The sequence below is a fragment of the Ornithodoros turicata genome, chromosome 10 (genome assembly GCF_037126465.1).
Source record: "Ornithodoros turicata isolate Travis chromosome 10, ASM3712646v1, whole genome shotgun sequence".
Taxonomy (NCBI): domain Eukaryota; kingdom Metazoa; phylum Arthropoda; class Arachnida; order Ixodida; family Argasidae; genus Ornithodoros; species Ornithodoros turicata.
Window position 1 is genome coordinate 24,515,663 of NC_088210.1, and position 17,453 is coordinate 24,533,115.

Below are 17,453 nucleotides of genomic sequence, written 5' to 3' on the forward strand. Positions count from 1 at the left end.
GTTTGCAAGGTAAAAATAATGCGAGGTATAAAACGTCCGGGGCTGCGTTAAAACGAAGCCAAAAATGCCGCTAAATGCGTGGTACGTGAGCGAAAGGATGAAGCTGTTGCGAGACGCGGCCCACCGTCAGAATGAGAATAAATTGACGAGGCTCAGCCAAGAGAAATCGGGTCGAAAAAGTGTGCGAAGAACCTCACATTTTCCAGGGCTAAGCCCGTTGGCTTAGCTGAGTTGGGTAAGCCCGTTGGCTTAGCTGGAGGACGTTTTTCAAACAAAAATGTGTCGACGGTTACGACGCTGGATGGTTTCTGCATCCGGTTGAGACGCGGACTCTCGATTTTTCGGGTTTTAAGCTTTTTTTTAAGAATCAGGAGGGCAAACATCGGATTTTGCTTCAGGAGACGTACAATATGTAGAGTAAAATCGGGCGGTACCGGATGGAACATAGAAAAACTCTCCTCGACCACAAATGAACACTAGATGCCGAGCGGCTGTGACGACTTCGCGGTGCTTAGCGTTCTTCACTCCCCGGTACCGGTGGCTGAATTATCACACTGGCAAGTATATACTGTTTCGAATTTTTTCGGGTTTTACCCCAAATGATGATGATGCAACTCAGGTGAAAAAGTTTTACCGGATTCAACCAGAAAACACAAGGCTCTAAGTATCTATACTGCTTTCGATAGAAATTAAAAAACAAATATCAGGATTTCTCAATAAATGGGAAACTATTCAAACCAGCCGTATACGACCGTCGCATATACGCAGGTATCGTAATGTGTAACTAGGAAAACTGAGAATTCGGTGCATTATCAAGCTGTCTTTTGTTCTTGTTTTTTTTTTTTTTTTCGATTTTACAGTTTTCTGAATTTCTCTTCCTTTTTGTTAGACAGTGAATGGCTTTGGCGCGGCAGTACCGAAATTCAACAAAACAACAGCTGTTTTTGATGATGATGATGAAGATTGGGGATACCGCAATTCAAATTTAACATAAATATACAAGGATATCGCGTACCGATTAAATGTGAATGAATGAACAAGCGCGATACGCACACACATTAGCCATTCTTTTAAAAATCAATCAATCAATCAGCCATCGACCACACACGTGCGAGCGTGAGAGTCGTTCTCCTCAGAAGCGTGCTTCCCCTTATCATGAGCGTACATGCGGGAAAGTCCGCTTTACGGCGTTTTTTCTTATTTCTTATTTTCATTTACCAAGCGGGAAATTACACTTAAAGTAACCTACATGCAATTTTTCGTGTACAGAGGCAATATTGGTTGGTTGGATAAATAACTATATTACAGAACGTCGTGAAGTTTTATTCGTGACGACAAAAAAAAAGTTCCGAAGGAACGCCAAAATGGTCACTTTAGCAGTATTTTTTGCCAGAGACTTTGAGAACCAAATTAATGCAGGTAGTATATCGATAGCATGAAAAAGAAAAACGAAAAATAAGAAGAAGAACAAAAACAAAGAACAAGCAAGCGAATCTTCATGGCTTGAAGAGTTTCCCCGAGTAGTCTTCTTCCATTAGTGAACATCAAGATATCTTTCGCAGTGCTACTTAATGATTCCCCCTCACCCAACCCTAAAAAAAAGAATAGAAAGAAGTAGAATATCGAGTGATCTGTCTCAATTTTCCGTTCGCACGCGCAAGAAGTTGATCGAGCAAACTACGTTTCAACAACTTTCCTCTAATGTGATATACACTGAAGAATCCGCCCAACTAAATGGTGAAAAATGCCTGTCACCTTAACACATCACCTCTCGTCTATAGAAAGAGGACAAGACAAAACAATACGATAGGCGGAAATGGTATTTCCAACAAGCATCACACTCATCATGCAATTCACAGTTCAGAGACAAAAAGTTGTTCCCCGCTATGTATTAGTGCAGCGAGATAGATCTAACAACTGTGCTGTTGCATATACTAGGTATATGGCTGCGTGCGAGACTAGTATCGTACGATTTAAGGCTGTGGCTAAAGTTGCAGGCAAACCATATGGGGGTTCAATATTTTATATGTGACAGAGGATGGCTATGTGGCAAGCACTGGTTTTCAAAATGTTTTGGTGCGACTAACTCTAAACCTATCATCCTCTCTCTGTCTCTCTGTGTGAGAAAAAAATGGCCGAATCTTCGACTCACCTCGACGAATAGAGGAGCATACGCAAAATAGTTATTTATTTTGCCGTCAAGGACTAAAGCCAGTGATTCGTGGGGTCCGTCCTACAAACAAAATAGTACCAAGAGTCACCAACATTGATCAAGCTCCATATTCTTCTCACTACTACACCTAATCTAGTATACATACTGTATGCGACCGTGTAACATTTTTTTTACACACATTAAGCTGCACACCAGCCTTCTAATCTATGTCCTATATTGTACATATATCATGCACTTGTTAAGCTTGATGACGTATCTAAATTAAACAGCACAGGAGTGAATTGCAGAGAGTACAGGCAGGGAATACGACACGCTCGTCTGCTTATAAAAGTATGCACAACCTCCGTTACCTGGCCAAGCCACTTGGCCAGGTTTCCCGTGTTGATATGTTGATATTACTATGGATACATTGATTATATTACCTATTATGCCATTATATTGACTATACATACTGATGGACTGATGGGTATACACTCTTAGAAAAAAGGGTGGACCAGTTACACCTTTTACGAGGTAATAGTTGTCGCATATGTTGTGCCTAAAAGGTTGCGAAGTCCTACTTGCTACCTACGAATGATAGGGTTACCGCTTCTGATTCGGTGAGCGACGGATGGCGTTCGCATTTTTGTAGCAATTTGGGTACATGATAATTGCTTTTACCACCCTTTTACACCCTTTATCAGACGCGATGTTGACCTAGGTGGTAACTATAGAAGTTACCATCTTTTCACACCCTTTTTTTTCTTAGAGTGTATATGATATTGACATGTTGTTAGTATGCCTTGACATACTAACAACATGTCTCAAAATTGTTTGCTCGTAGTCTGATCTTGCAAATTTTATATACATATTTCGCACCACCCACCACATGGTATTTTAATTTTTTTAAAATTAAATATGGGTCCTATTATAATCGCACATAATGTAACCATTAGAAAATTACTCGACTGACAAGGTGCGGTACCCCACATACGGACGTCGTACAGAAACAGGCGTTCTAGCCGTTGCAGTGGAATAATATCGCTCTCGCCCCGTTTACAACAGGAGCAGCGATGCAGAATCTTCATACAAACAGCAGCACGGCGCCGACAGAGAAGGTATAAGAGGGCCTAACATTTCAATTATGCGCGCGGCTCGTTTAGTGGAAGAATTAACCGAATTTCTCGGATCGCACTTTCCGAGACGGCGCGCGCTGCCGTCAGAAAGGCTTTTATAGCTTTATAACAGGAAAGGTGTCACCTTGCTGTTGCCGAGGTACAGTAGACAAACGGGGTTTCTTACGGGAGCCGTGCGAACTCATGGTACTCAAAAACGCCGTTGTTGTCTAAAGTGCACCACTCTCTCTTATGGCGTTCTCTCCATCGTTTTCCCGTGCTTGGTACAAGGACGGAGAAGCCTCAGAGAGTTATAGAGCTGGACAGCTGGAATGACTCTCTTTAAGGTCGGGTTGTACTCCAACTTCGTGCAAAAAGAAACGTGTTGCTAACAAAAAAATTAAAACGAGTAACCGACATGCGTTTATTGCGAACGTGTAAATATTCGATATCGTTTATGAGAGATTCATCTGAAGGGTAGTCCCGGATAGAAGAAAAAAGATAAGATTTCAAAATGACGCGACGAAAGACTTCCAAATCTGCCTTTATTTCCGGGGCCGTTTCTTCCCGTTATACTGGAGAGACCCTCCTTCTGCAAGCGGCAACGGCGTCAGCGCAAGAAAAAGAATAGATGCTGTCACTGCGCCAGACTGCTTGCATATATTTCACAGTTAAGAAGTTCATCAGTCAAAATTCACGAGGGCAACGGCGCAGGAGGTTGCTCGTGCAGCCATATGGTGTTCCACTAGAATATATCGCCACTGATAGAAACTAAAACACACACAAAAAAGGAAAGGCATATTTTATAGAAATAGAATGCTGCCCATGTGAGTGTGTGTGTGGGGGGGGGGATATGTGTAATGCTGATATATAAGAAAGGAATAGCTAGCCATGATGTAGGCTTGCTATTCCCAAAAGCAAAACAAAAAGGAAGATGAAGCAGCAAGGACACAGAACGTTAACAAAAGAAATGCGGGAAAAGACAGCTCCTTCACTGATCGCTCTGCAGCCAGTAATATAGGAGGTGTCAGAGAGCCCACGTTTAGCGCAGAAAGACTTTGTTTATTACGTGGCCCTTGTGCAGCAACATTTTAAATACTGTGCACATACAACAACAGCGCGGGCGCAGACAAACGCAACTGATAAAGCTGTCGCGAGTCTTGCTAGCAGCAAGAAATCACCCAGTCGTCTACGGCCGTTGGCGTGCACAGCGACTCAAAAAGGAGCGTGACGCTCGGCGGGAGTATATGGACGCGAGTACATATACGGTGGTTTGAGCAGGACGCCGACATTTCATTCAGCCACCGTAATACGCGTTTTCAACCCTGCAACCCGAAAAGACGTGAGGCAGAAAGATTCACGCGCGAAACGTACAGAAGTAACGATATGTAAGGCAAACAGAGACGATTTGCATAAGTATGCGACTCTAGGGCGGCCGCCCTATGAAACGATCATTTAAAATGCGGTTAGCATATAGCAAAGGATGGGTACGGCGTATATGAGATCTCGACGGAGTTTCTTTTCGAATTGTAACGTTTGCGTCCTGCTCCATAATCGAGCCGTACTTTCTGTTTGTGCAGCAGTTTGGGTTTTTCTTATACAGGCGTTCACAAAGGCGAGTATGCGTGTAATTTACACCATTTTACTGTCCCTCGCCGTGGACTCTACAACAGGCTTTTCGAAGTTGTCGGGACTGCTTTTTATAACGCCGCTTTATGTGCGCGGAAAAGAATAATAAGAATAAGAATAAAAATACGCAGGTTCTACATGTGTGTCCCCGAAGGCTTTCAGAGACTAGATTCACGGTCTGGGCCCCTTTTGCGACTAAGTGCGTGGAATATTATAGGAAGTTTAGAGGTTATTTGTAGCGCTGGGGCGCAAGTTTCAGGGACTAAAATAGGCAGCAGTCGCAATCTAGGGGACTAAAAGCCTAAATTATTCCCCAATGTGCTTCTTAATTATCTTATTCCCCACATCACCATTAGAATTAGGGTCGCGTATCGCCCCCTGGCGGTGAAGCTGCCCATTCATCATCTCAAAATAAAGTTGTTGTTGTTGTTGTTTTCCTTAGAGTGTCGACTGGTTCAATAATTCTGTCACGATTGTCGGTTTTCCGCTTAGAACGTCCCTGGTGTATAATATGATTCACCACCGTCAAGGACTGGTCCAAGACTGGTCAAGGACTGGTCCTGGAATTTCCAAGGGACACTGGTCTCCTTCACAGTCTCGTGTAGAGCTGGACTGTTATTGTTACTTATATGCTTCTTCGCACTGACACCGTCAGGCCATAAGTGATTCATGTCATAGCAAGGACACGATGTAATATCGTTATTCATCATCCCATCACCTCAACACGTATCTCATCTCATGATAACCGGTGTTCTCTCGGAAAGTGAGACAGAAATTAAATAGCAAATCTCCTTACCCATTGTCATTACATTCAATTGCTGTTGTTATTGCGTGTCTCAGCTTGCACGAGAATCTTCTTTAGCTATAGGCCAACATGAGACAGAATCAACACTACTGACGTCGTACATGGTATTTTCGTAATCATTTTATGTCATTACCGCGGCTGTCACGTCACATGATACTTTACTCTTAAAACGGAACATCACCACAAAACACAGTCGTTGCACAGAATGATACACTCTTCAGAACGAACTTCACCTCATAGCACGCTCCTAGCCAACCATCAACCGGAATGACAACCTTCTCGCGCCTGATTTGTTGAAAACGGGAGGCGTACGCCATTTTTGTACCAATTATGCGTGCACGAGCGGCACAAAAAAGGTGTACGCCGCCCGTTTTCAAGAAATCAGCGGCGAGAACGATGTCATTCGGGACGGTGGTTGGCTAAGAGCGTGCTATGAGGCGAAGTTCGTTTTTAGGAGTGTACCGTTGTCACTTCTCATTTGTGGGAAGCGCAGGGAGTACGCCTTCTTGTACTAATTGACATGACCGCATGAGTATCACAAAGAGGCGTGCGTAGAGGTAATACGGAGCGTACGCCATTTTTTGTGGCAATTATGAACTGCATAATGCCCCAAAAATGGCGTACGCCCCCCGTTTTCAGCGTATCAGGGGAACGAACGATGTCACTCGGGATGATGGTTGGTTAGGAGCGAGCTATGTGGTGAAGCTCTGTAGTCTGTGTGGGTAAACCTAGCACTCCCTCCTGCACTAGCTGTGGCGTGGTGGGTGATTTCCCACTACATCCTACATTGCCGGCAACACCTTCTGCACTGTGACGCCCTCTGCCGTCGTGTATCCTAACTTGGTTACGGCGCTATGAAACTGGCTACCTTACTGGGTCCCGTTTTTCAGCCGACCCAGTGGGACGTCACCACTGCTCTCTTCCGCTTTCTCCACGCTTCGAACCTTGTCAACGATTGGTGATTGTGTGACCGTGCGTGTGATTTTTCAGTTTTATTTTTCTGTTCTTCTTTTTTCTTTCCTTTCCTTTTACTTTTTTTTTAATAGCAAGCCGACCTCCGTCTGGCTGACCTTTCCTTTCTTTTTTTCCTAATAAACATATGCCCCCCCCCCCCCCATAGTAAGAGCGTTCTTGAAACATCCATCCTAAAGTGACACGCTCCGCAATGAGAGACAGAGATAGAAAACGACGTGTCGAAACAGCACGATCTCGCAGCTCACTAAGCAGCCAATGACAAACAGCTTCTGTCCGTGTAAGACATATTTAAGCGCAAGGTATCGCCTAATGCGAGACAGAACGCCGCGCGCTGCCAGCACAATTCGAGCGGACCTTATAAATGAGACACCGGAGAACTACTATGTTGTATAATTCAGCAAACACTACAGCACCACTCCAGAGAGAGAGAGAGAGGGAGAACGAAGGAGGGAGGGAAAAAAGCGAAAATAGGGGCGCGTCAGCATCGAGGACACCCTGAGTGGTGCGAGTCCTCCCTGGCTATCGATCTCAACCCCATCGAGAGAGACCTAAATTTCCGCCCAGTGCAAACGGCGCCGCGGGACCCTTCACGTGCCTCTTGATGCCTGTAGCACGGCAGCTTACAACCCGTACACTGCACTCGATCAAGTGCACCAACTGGGCATATATGTGGACTCGGAGAAAGTCTCGCACAAATGGCGTTCCATCTGTGGACAGGTCAGACTCGGGGGGTAATGTGAAAGTTTTCCACCCGACAGACATTCGTAGTTTTTGCTTCGCGCCGCTGCTGAGTTGGGTCTGCTTCGTAATAAGAGTATAGACATCGTGCACTTCCTTGGGAATGTTTTGCGAAAGAGCGTTTTGTGCGGCTGCATGGTATTGAATAGGTTTGCGGTTCGTAAGGAATTGGTGAAGCTAAGATTGCGGTTAGAAACAATGACATAACCGGCGTTCATAAAACGTTTTGGCGAGGACGTTGACCGGCACAGGTTGGATGTACGAACGTATTTAGGTTTTCCCCTCAACAGCTGGGTAACCTCAGAATAAAAATTTGTTGTCGTCGAACTGAACGTGCACCCGGTCCGTTCATGTTTCTGGCTGGGAATTACTTTAATAATATTACTTCGTGGCTTTACGTCGCCAGGCAACTGTGGGGTATTACTTTGTACTGTTCGCTTTTCGTTTTGTGCACATAGTTTGGAAGTTTCCTCTACGTTTTGAGACATCTTACGTCTGAAGTATATCACAATACGACGTCCCCTGGCATCTCGTCTATCTTCAACAACGAAAAATCCAAGACTAGGGGCGAGAGATCGCACACGGGTAAGTGGTCAAACGCACATGAGAAGTTTACGGTATTTTAAAGACGACAATTTAATAAATTGCGTTATTTTTACAAAATTTACAAAATTACCAGCTAATTTTCTTCACTAGGTTGCCACTTTAAATTCACAGCACTGTTCGGGACCCTGTTCGTACGGGTGTTCATATCATCCCTATAGTCTCGGATTTTTCGTTACGGAACTTTAGCACATTTATCATAGTATACTGCAAACGTTTCTATTGTCTTTCTTGATACGGACATTTGCAACTGGTTTTTAACCATCCTTTTAGTGCCATACCAATACGAAACGATGTGACACTTAATAAAACAAAAACATGGAATCAACTGAGCCCAGTTATTCTCAAGGTGGCGAACTTCAGCTGCACAGTTGTTTTCTTCTTTTTGCTACTGTTTTCGTCGTGCGTCAATTGTAGTCGCGAATTCGCACGTGCTGCTCCAGACATTTCGTGCACACGCAGTCTTGAATTCTCCAACCCCGTATAAATTACGCCAACACGATACCATCGATTACGGAAGACCGCAAAAGGACATCGAATACTTACTTCCGCGATCAGACTTTCTAGTATTAGCACACATAATACACGCACACGCATTCGGTGGTCATTCCGGAAAGCACACCAGACGACGAGGTCGTAAAAGTGGCGATGGCCCTTGCGGTTGAAAAACGGCCATTACAGCTTGCATTCGCAGGGGCGGCGATAGCGATACACCCCAACGAGGACACCCACTAAAATCGTGGCTGCCTGCATCCTACCGTCATGTGCCTTCCTTAATCTGAACGCGTCAACTTTACCATCCACGTCGCCGGAATCTGGCGTCGTTAGTATCCGCTTCATAAAAAGCGACTATATATACACACATCGTGTCAAGTATATTATTTCGCCTCGTGCCATGTTTCTTCCCTAGCGACATCCAAAATTGGGAGCCTCGTATTTCACAGATAACTTTTTAGAGAGCACATTTCTTTGAGTCCGCATCTCTCATTCCGCTGCGCGCGCGCGGCAGTATGACTGAACGGGCCTCGGCTCAATGCCGCCAGCGCGCCATAGGAAACCGCGAATGTTTCCGTTTCGAGACATTTCGCACGCCGCATTAATTTTAGCCTATCTCAGGAAAAAGGGTTTCACAGCGCGCGTCTTTTCTGTGCTGCTTTTCCCTTCGCCTCTTTCTTTTTTTTCTCCTTCTTCTTTCTGTCTGGGAATGAAGTGGATCTATACAATATGTGTTCCGCGGAGACAACATTTCATAACTCAGGGTGCAAGTAATCGAACCGTTGTTTCTAACTGAAACAATAAGAATAAGAGCAGAATGTTTCTCTCGTTCGAATCAGAAAATAAATAAATAAATAAAAGTCACTTTTCTCATAAAAACAAAATGGATAGTGTGCCGGGCATGTCTTTTTTTGCGCCTCTCATTTTGGTTTACTGCGTTTCTTACGTTGCAAAACTAAATTTAGCAAGGGGGTAAAAGAATAACATTTTCACGGACAGCCCCCCCTCCCCCGGTGTCATGCCGGCAGGCTCCAGAATAAAATCCTATCGCATCACGACAGTCCTGCACACACACATACACATACACACACACACTGTTGGCAGCCCCTGGGTCCTCCTTCCATCCCGTCTCACAGGAAACGCAGCTACTAAACACCGTTGCTAACAAAACCATCTCGCACATGTGATCCCCTATCTCTTTCTTTATAGGCAACGTGGGATCAAATCGTAAACTTCAACGACAGCCTCCCGAAGGAAACGCTCCATCCTCCCTTGTCCAACCAAAGTTGCCAGCCTTCTTATATACTTGACACTTCCCCCCTCTCTCTCTTTGTTTTTCCAGGAACTCTCTCACGCCTGTAACGTACAGTACACAAGAAAAGAGCATAAAGTTCGGCATACATACAAACAAACAGCCTAACAGCAACCCCAAACCATATAGGTGTAGGGTAAAAGAGCATCACGCAGGCGAGTGCTGAGATGGGATAACGTCGAAGCGAGACCAGCAGAACTATCCGCGAAGAAGAACAAGAAGAAGAAGAAGAAAACGAAACAGAAACGGGCAACAATACAACACTGGGAGGGGGGGGGGGGGGCAGCATATAGCAAGGACAGAAACGCGAGTTGAACGTAGAAGTAAAAGAAATGAACGAGCTCTCACGAACAATTCGCCGAGTTCCGGAGAGAGATGAACTCTATCGAGCGAGATGATCACGGTCGGCTGATCGGCAGGATGCGTACGCCTCAAAGATGGCGGGAGGGAGAGAGGGGGTATCCGAGGGTTTTTTTTTCTTCTTTTTTTCGAAGCGGCGCGACTAGCGTTGTTACATACCCCTTTTGCTCCTACTGCTACACGAGCGGAGCAAGGCATAAATGTAGAGATACAAAACTGCGCGAACGGCGAATAAAATGTGCGGATCTTCTCGAACGAAATCTCTTGTAAGGTGGGAGCTTACGCCCGCAATTCGCTCAAAAAAGCGCCCTCTATGGGAGCGTTTATGCTTTACCGTCCCCTTAGGTTGCGTAAGCGCTTTCTTCTTTTCTTTTGTTTATTCTTCGCGTGTACGGCAGTGTGTGCAGGTGCGAACAGATCGCGGTGGAGGAAAGTTGCGTGTACCTGAATATGGAGAGAGCCGTAGGGACAAAGCCAACAGGGGAAGGGCAGAGGAGGGTTCGAAAATAGCGAGCTTTAGTATACCGCTACCGGAAGGCCGGTATAGGCTGCCGCATCTACCGCATCCAACCAACAGATAAGAGTCACGTACGCTCTGATTGGTTCCAGTAGGCAGAGTAGCTTAACGGCGAAGCAGTTTTGTAAGGGCTCCGTGAATGCTGTATTACCCAATGTCATGTGTGGTCTAGCGAAAATTAAACATATCCTCTTTCATTGGTCACCACTGGCGGTTCCTTCGTGGACCATAAACAATAAAGCTGAACTCATGCTGGACAGGCGCTCTCTGAAAGATAAGGAACCTTTTGAGGAATTTAAATGTCTCGGAAAATATATTCCTGTTTTAGAGAGAACCCATATTGGAAACTATGACAAGATGCATATGCATCGTATACTCGATGCTTCAGCTTCTGGTACGGCGTGGACGAATTAACGAACGCACATAATCGTCGCTTCGGTGCAAAAAGCCCCAGAACCAAGCACCTTGCACAGATAGGGTGGTTGCTATAGGGGGACTTCTGGCGCTGAGATTTCGAACTACCTTTAGTGTAAGAAAAACAAGGACAGAAAGGACGCTTAAAGTGGACTGTCCCTTTAATATCTATGGTCACGGATATAATACTTTTTTGCTGTTCTCTCTTGGAGCGTGAACGAAACGAGGTCGAACGAAGAGAAAGCGGCGCATGTACCCTTCAACGGAATCCTCCTTGCAGAGAATCGGCAGCGCAGCTCAGTTGGAACAGTCGGGGCAGTCGTCTGCCTATTCCACTGCGACCCTTATGAGGAGTGATGTCGTCTCCGGGACGCATCGATCGCTGCGTGAAATATCGGCTCCACTGGTAATCGTTCAGGAGCACAGAGTTTCCCGGCCAAAATGTATTCTTTTTCTTTCTTTTTTTCCTTTGCTTCGTACTGATTCTTCCTCCTCTAAACCTTGTTTCGGGCTCCAGATTACACGTACGATTTCGCTCGCTCAAGTTGCTTCATCGTTATTTATCTGAAGGAGAGAAAGAGAAGAAGAAGAAGAAAAAAAAAACCTGAGCAAAATCGAGGGCACTTTATATTCCTGGCCGTTATTTCTCCCCTGCTTGGTTGTAATGTCCTGGCATTACGCCTAGATAAAGAAGTGTCGAAGCTCCCGTTTTATAATCCTGGCCTTTTATCTCTTTCTCCTCCCTCTATTTTCTCTTTTTTTGGGTGAGGGCGCTGCGTAGATTGACCACGTAACGATTGCTGGGCTTCGGGAACGCGGCAGCGAGAAACTGCTGTTTGTAACAAATCAATAAAACTCGTTTGTTGAGAGACATTCGCTTCCTTAGCGAAGAAGCTGCAACAAAGAGAATATACTTTTTTTTTCTCGATCGCTGTACTAAGGAAAAAGGGGAAGTTAAATAAAAACAGTCGGGAAGCTTTTAAAATGGTTTAATTCTTTGGTATAATCTGAAAGGTTTGTAGATCCGTTTATCGGCGAAGCTAGCAGCGTAGATCTGATAAAATCTGCGCTGATACACCTCACGAAGGGGATGCCTGTGAAGCATTTATCACTGTGTCATTTGCGTGAGAACTCAGGGTGGGAGAGTACACACTCTGTATTCAGAAATGTTTATTCCTCTGGTCTATGTATGCACAACCGATTTTTTACCCACATTAAAACGGCTCTCATCGATTAGAATGCACTATAGTACATCATGACATATAATATGCACGACGATGCGAAAGAACGACTTTTTATTTAGATGGTACTTCATTAAAGACTGTCACATTTTTCACTAGGTTTTATCGTAGACGTTTAAAAGTATGTCCAATGACAATCGAAATACCCCATTATCGATAAATGAAGCAAGAGAAGCGACCGGTGTCTCACGAGCGGGTATCCCACACACATAGTAATTTTTGTTATTAATAGGACGTGCACACTATCTCTATGGGAATAAACCGGGGGTTTACAACGGCTCTATGTATTAGAAGATGCACTAAGTAATGACGCATATAACACAATATCAGCACGTTCTGTGTGTTCTCGACAGCATCCGGTGAATACAATGTTGCTGCACTCAATTAAACAAAAACTTATGCCACCGCTGCCATTAGAGAAGAAACTACCGCCACCTTTAGAGTATTATTTCTCCATTTTTTTTTTTTTTTTATCAACTCAACTCAACTCAGTCTTATCTTATATTTTCGTTTCGGAAAACAGCACGGTGATTGCGCTCATAAACAACACCCCATATGTAGCTTTAGAGCACGAGCCATCCCGAGAACACTTTATACCGTTTTATGCGCAACAATGCAGGGAAAGCGATGCAATGAACACATCAATAAGCATTCCTTAGGGGTAAAGTAAATAACCAAAGAGCAAAGAAACAGTACACCATTTGTTTTGGAGAGTTAAAAAGACGGTTCGTTCGCTAATGATAGCCGAGGAAAATACCATTTCCCCCGAAACTTATCTCTAATGGAAGATCCTTGTTAATCGCGTCAGTGCTTCGTAAGTTATTGAAACTGGGATCTATTCTATAGTGTTAGCAGCCAGAAGCTACCACTCATTGGTGCCGGTGTCCATCGAAGGTTACATCGCAATAGCCGACGTTCGGGTTGACAGCATTCGTAGCATGTCGGAAGGGCCCATAAAGTTAACGCGTGAAATTAATCGTGGCAACCACTGATGCACCAAAGATGCCCTGTGTAGACTTCTTCTAGACGTACGAGTTGCTGTATGTACATGTCATGGCTATAAATTGATTGTGTGATTACTTGTCACATAGTTAATTTGTTTATCTACCCTGTATTGTATCGTAATCTGTCATCCCTTGATCGTTCTGCGAATTGGCAATGATTGAATCATACGTTACAATTTGCACACGATACTGGCAGTGTATCATCGGAAATGAAGCGACAAAAATTATCTTCATTTCTATCGTTTTTGTTGCATGCAGTGACCCTGGAAAAGGCTGGAAACGGACGGGTCCAAGTCGTGAAAAGTTCAGAGACAGAAATGGCCCCAGCGGATATGGCTGGAAGGAGCGCAGCGCAGTAGAGGGGGGGAGGGGGGGAGAGAGTTGGAGCAGCTACTCTAATTGATTCCCAATGTCCGTGGTCCACCTGCCGCGCTGCACAGACACAGATAGTGCAGCCAATCGAAGCTTCTATTGATAGCCCCTGGGCTACAAGCAGCGCACCTGGCTGATTCGCCGCTAATCACGCAACTCCATTTGCACCACGTGACTTCACTTTGATGACACAACGCAAATAGGCTTCGATTCCCCCTCTCTGGGGAGAGGGTTCACAGTGTTGCCTGGATTTGTTCTGACGAAATCCCATCTTTTACTACATCGTCCGTTTCCTGGAAATGTTAACGTTCGTCGGTGTTTGGGCCCGTCGTATTTACTCCCTCGTGGATCGTTGCTCGAACAGGAAATGGTAAAACTTGGTTTATATAATAAACCTTGGTTTAAATGGTAAACCTCTGTTTAAGTGTAGATGTTTGACCGTATGTGAAGTCTTACTAATACCCCTGTCACACGGGCACACTTCAGTGATCACTGGCCATGGAACATGCGCGTAGCGCCACAAAGCGTGTAACGTGACAACTTCTCAAACTGCATCGGATCCAATGCTCCCTGACAGGTTTGCATGTTACACGCTAGATGACGCTACGGGCATGTTCAATGATCACTGAAGTGTACGCGTGTGGCAGAGGTATAGGACAGCAATGTGGAACCGTATACAGGCTTCATGGCACATAAATTGTATAACTCGTTTTATATATTTCACATTTTGTAATTTTATTAACAATTTAAAATACTTCGAAAAGATTAACTATGATTAGGAACACCATAACGTCCTGCGAAGCAATGACGTAAGCTGAAGGCGACGATACGTCATTCAGACTATATCTTACGAATGATGGTGAAGGGCACCTATAACCGGGTATCCGCACGAGCGTCTTTACTGGGTGAGATGTCGGCGGTGGAGAGCAAGGAGAAAATCAAGCGTCAGGAACATGTCGCAGAAGAAATGACGCGCGGCGTTGAAAGAGCCCATGGAAGGTTTTGTTCGAAAACGCGAAGGAATGGCGCTCAAAGCGATGCTGCTAGAAGACGACACAAGCAGACCAGCAGCAAAAGGAGGAATATATCCTGTGGCGAGCAGACAGAATCTTCCTGCGGCGCAGGGAATACGCAAGAAGACGTGACGTAAAGTCCAGTCGGTGACGTGCACTCAATTTAGTCTGTCGTTGCTCGTTACGCATTGGCGTCTCCACTGGCGCCTTGCCGGGTGCCGTGTACTCACAAGAGCTCCAGCTACTACGGAATATTCTAGTGGAAGAAAATCCATAAAGAAACTGTCGTCAAGGAGAAGAAGTTGCGCAGCGTTTTACGTTTACACAATGCCGGAATACTGGGAGTGGTGAACTGCGCACTTAGAAGACGATACCATCGACCTTGTCGTCTGCTACGGAACATCTTGTGTCGTCTGCTACCGAATATCTTGTGGCTGAGCCGCAGGATGTTCCCCACTGTTAGAAGAACACGAAAAGACGTGGGGTTGAGCGCTGGCGCTCACGGGGCAGCAGAAAGCGACGACGTTTCGCGCATCTTCCGCTGGAGTATTCTGGGGAATGTCACCCGCGTGGACACACGTATAAAGTCGCTTGTGCGGATACCAGGCAGAAGAATGATTTTGAAAGTCACAACTCGAGCAGTATCCTCGCTAGTTATAATGTACGCCAAACGTGATTGGCATATACGTAACCAATAGGAGCGCAAAGAAGCAAGAAGACTGCAGAAAGAGGCAGAGAAAGAGAAAGTAAAGTGGGAGCGGGGCTCGAACAAATGCCTCGAAAGAGCGCTAAATAATCTCCGAGGGCTGAAAACGCTCACAGCAAGAGGCAGAAAGAAGAAGAAGAAGAAGAAAAAGAAAGAAAATGGTGCCATTTTCGACCACTTCTCACCCCCTATAAATAAATGATCCGCGATAAATAATGCCAGTCGAGAGGGCGGTGTAAAGGTGAGCGATAGACACGAAACGAGGGCACACGGAGCGAGCAGAGGGGGAGGAGGATGCGGCCGAAATGAATGCCGAGCTTTCGGAGCGCTTTCGCCAGGTAAATACTCCCCGGGGACCCGGTCTTCCTGTTGTGTCGACGACGTCTGCTTTTAATTCATTTATACAACGCTCCATTTTCATTGGCTGCAGCTGGTTCACGTGAATCGGCACTCTTCCAGTCGCTGCAATACGTGAAGATTTATTTTTGAAACATTGTGCCATTGGGTAATGTAAACATGAAGACTGCGAAACCGTGAAGACTTTATAGATACGGGGGGGGGGGGGGGGGGCGTGAGATTTCGTCACCCAATTACTGCTCAGAAGAAAAACGGGGCAGAGTCTATCTGACTGAGAAACACTAGGAAGTGGCCGCATTTCACAGTTTTTATAAGTTTGCAAGGAGACTAACAACCATCTTTTAATTGCTTCGAGAAGCTGTAACCTCCAATACACTGTGGCGACCAAATGCACACGGAAAGAGGACCGTAATGCACGAACGACGCCATATCTTGCACCCGAATGTCATAGGCTTGTGAACAGCAGCTGGAGTAACCCAACCTTGAACGAGCACTATGCACACATATCCAAACTGCCAAGCATTCTCCAATAGCTCCACAACTCCGTATACGACCCGGTGTTACAGTCAGATTGCGGACAATCACGCTATAAGTGGGCGGATAACAGGTCAACAAATGGCCAGCTAAACAAACACGGTTCACGAGGACGATACAACTCCTCGTATGCTGATCCCCTACTTACGAAATTACGAAATGTCAACAGGGAACTGGTCGGGGAAGACGCAGATGAATGAATTGAGAATCGATTTGAAGAGCGGGACTTGGATAATCGAGATGCGTGATTTGTTCGTTCGAAACGCTTTTTTTTTTTAAATTGCATTCGTTATATTAGGGGGTTTGGCACTTACGGCATGTGTACATATTAAGCGCATCTATACGCTCGGCAAGTAACCGAGCGTTCTGCGCATATATCTCCTCTCCCGGTTACTCCACTCGGAAAGCCCCATTGGCTACGGCGGCGCCCTCCCTCTTCCCTCTCACTGCCTCCTCTCATGCGCAGAGACGCACTTGCACAGCGTATAGAAAGTAAATTCCGCTCGCAATTATGAGGCAATTTTTCTTCGTATTTAATACGTTTAAAGCAAGAGAGCTGCCCGCGTGCGATCGAAGGGACAGTTCTCGGACAGTCCGCGAGAACGGCGAGAACGCACGACGAGAACGTCTTCGTCGTGACCGGCGTTTTCTTGAAGATAAAAAAAAAAAAAAAGATGCAAGCGACGAATACGATGTGAAGGAATCATTGATAAGGCGGACTGGCACACCGTACCTTAGTTTCATAGCAGGCAGCATCATTCGAGGATGGTAGAGAGACACTGCTGCAAAACCTGGTGCAAAAACTCACGCCCAGCTATGACAAATGCCTCAATAGCGGTGGAAACTATGAGGTAACGTGTAACTTAAGATGCGTAGCTGCCAGTGGTAATGAAGCATTTCGAAAACAGGTTTCCCGAGTCGTTTCTAATGGTCAGTCGGAACTTGCTTTCTGCATGCCCCTCCTACCGGTTCGTACAGCGGGTGCATTTCTTTAAAAATTTGAGTAAAACGTGAAATGAACGGAATTTAAATTTTAAACAATCAATACGTTTTCATTAGGAGTTCGATTTTTGTGGGCACTTTCCGGCATTTCTTCTTCTTTTTTATTTTT

General features: G+C 45.3%; 1 protein-coding gene across 17 annotated transcripts in view; it reads right to left on the reverse strand.

Annotated features, from left to right (window-relative positions):
* Positions 1 to 17,453, reverse strand: part of LOC135371154 (RNA-binding protein Musashi homolog Rbp6-like) — a 344,111-nt gene that overhangs the window by 161,499 nt on the left and 165,159 nt on the right. For 14 of the 17 annotated variants that reach the window (XM_064605199.1, XM_064605198.1, XM_064605197.1 and 11 more), the window contains exon 6: positions 2,153 to 2,233. The exons of the other annotated variants lie outside the window; for them this stretch is intronic. In XM_064605199.1, the coding sequence (XP_064461269.1) occupies positions 2,153 to 2,233 (81 nt within the window). The remainder of the gene's footprint in view (positions 1 to 2,152; positions 2,234 to 17,453) is intronic. 17 annotated transcript variants of the gene reach the window in all.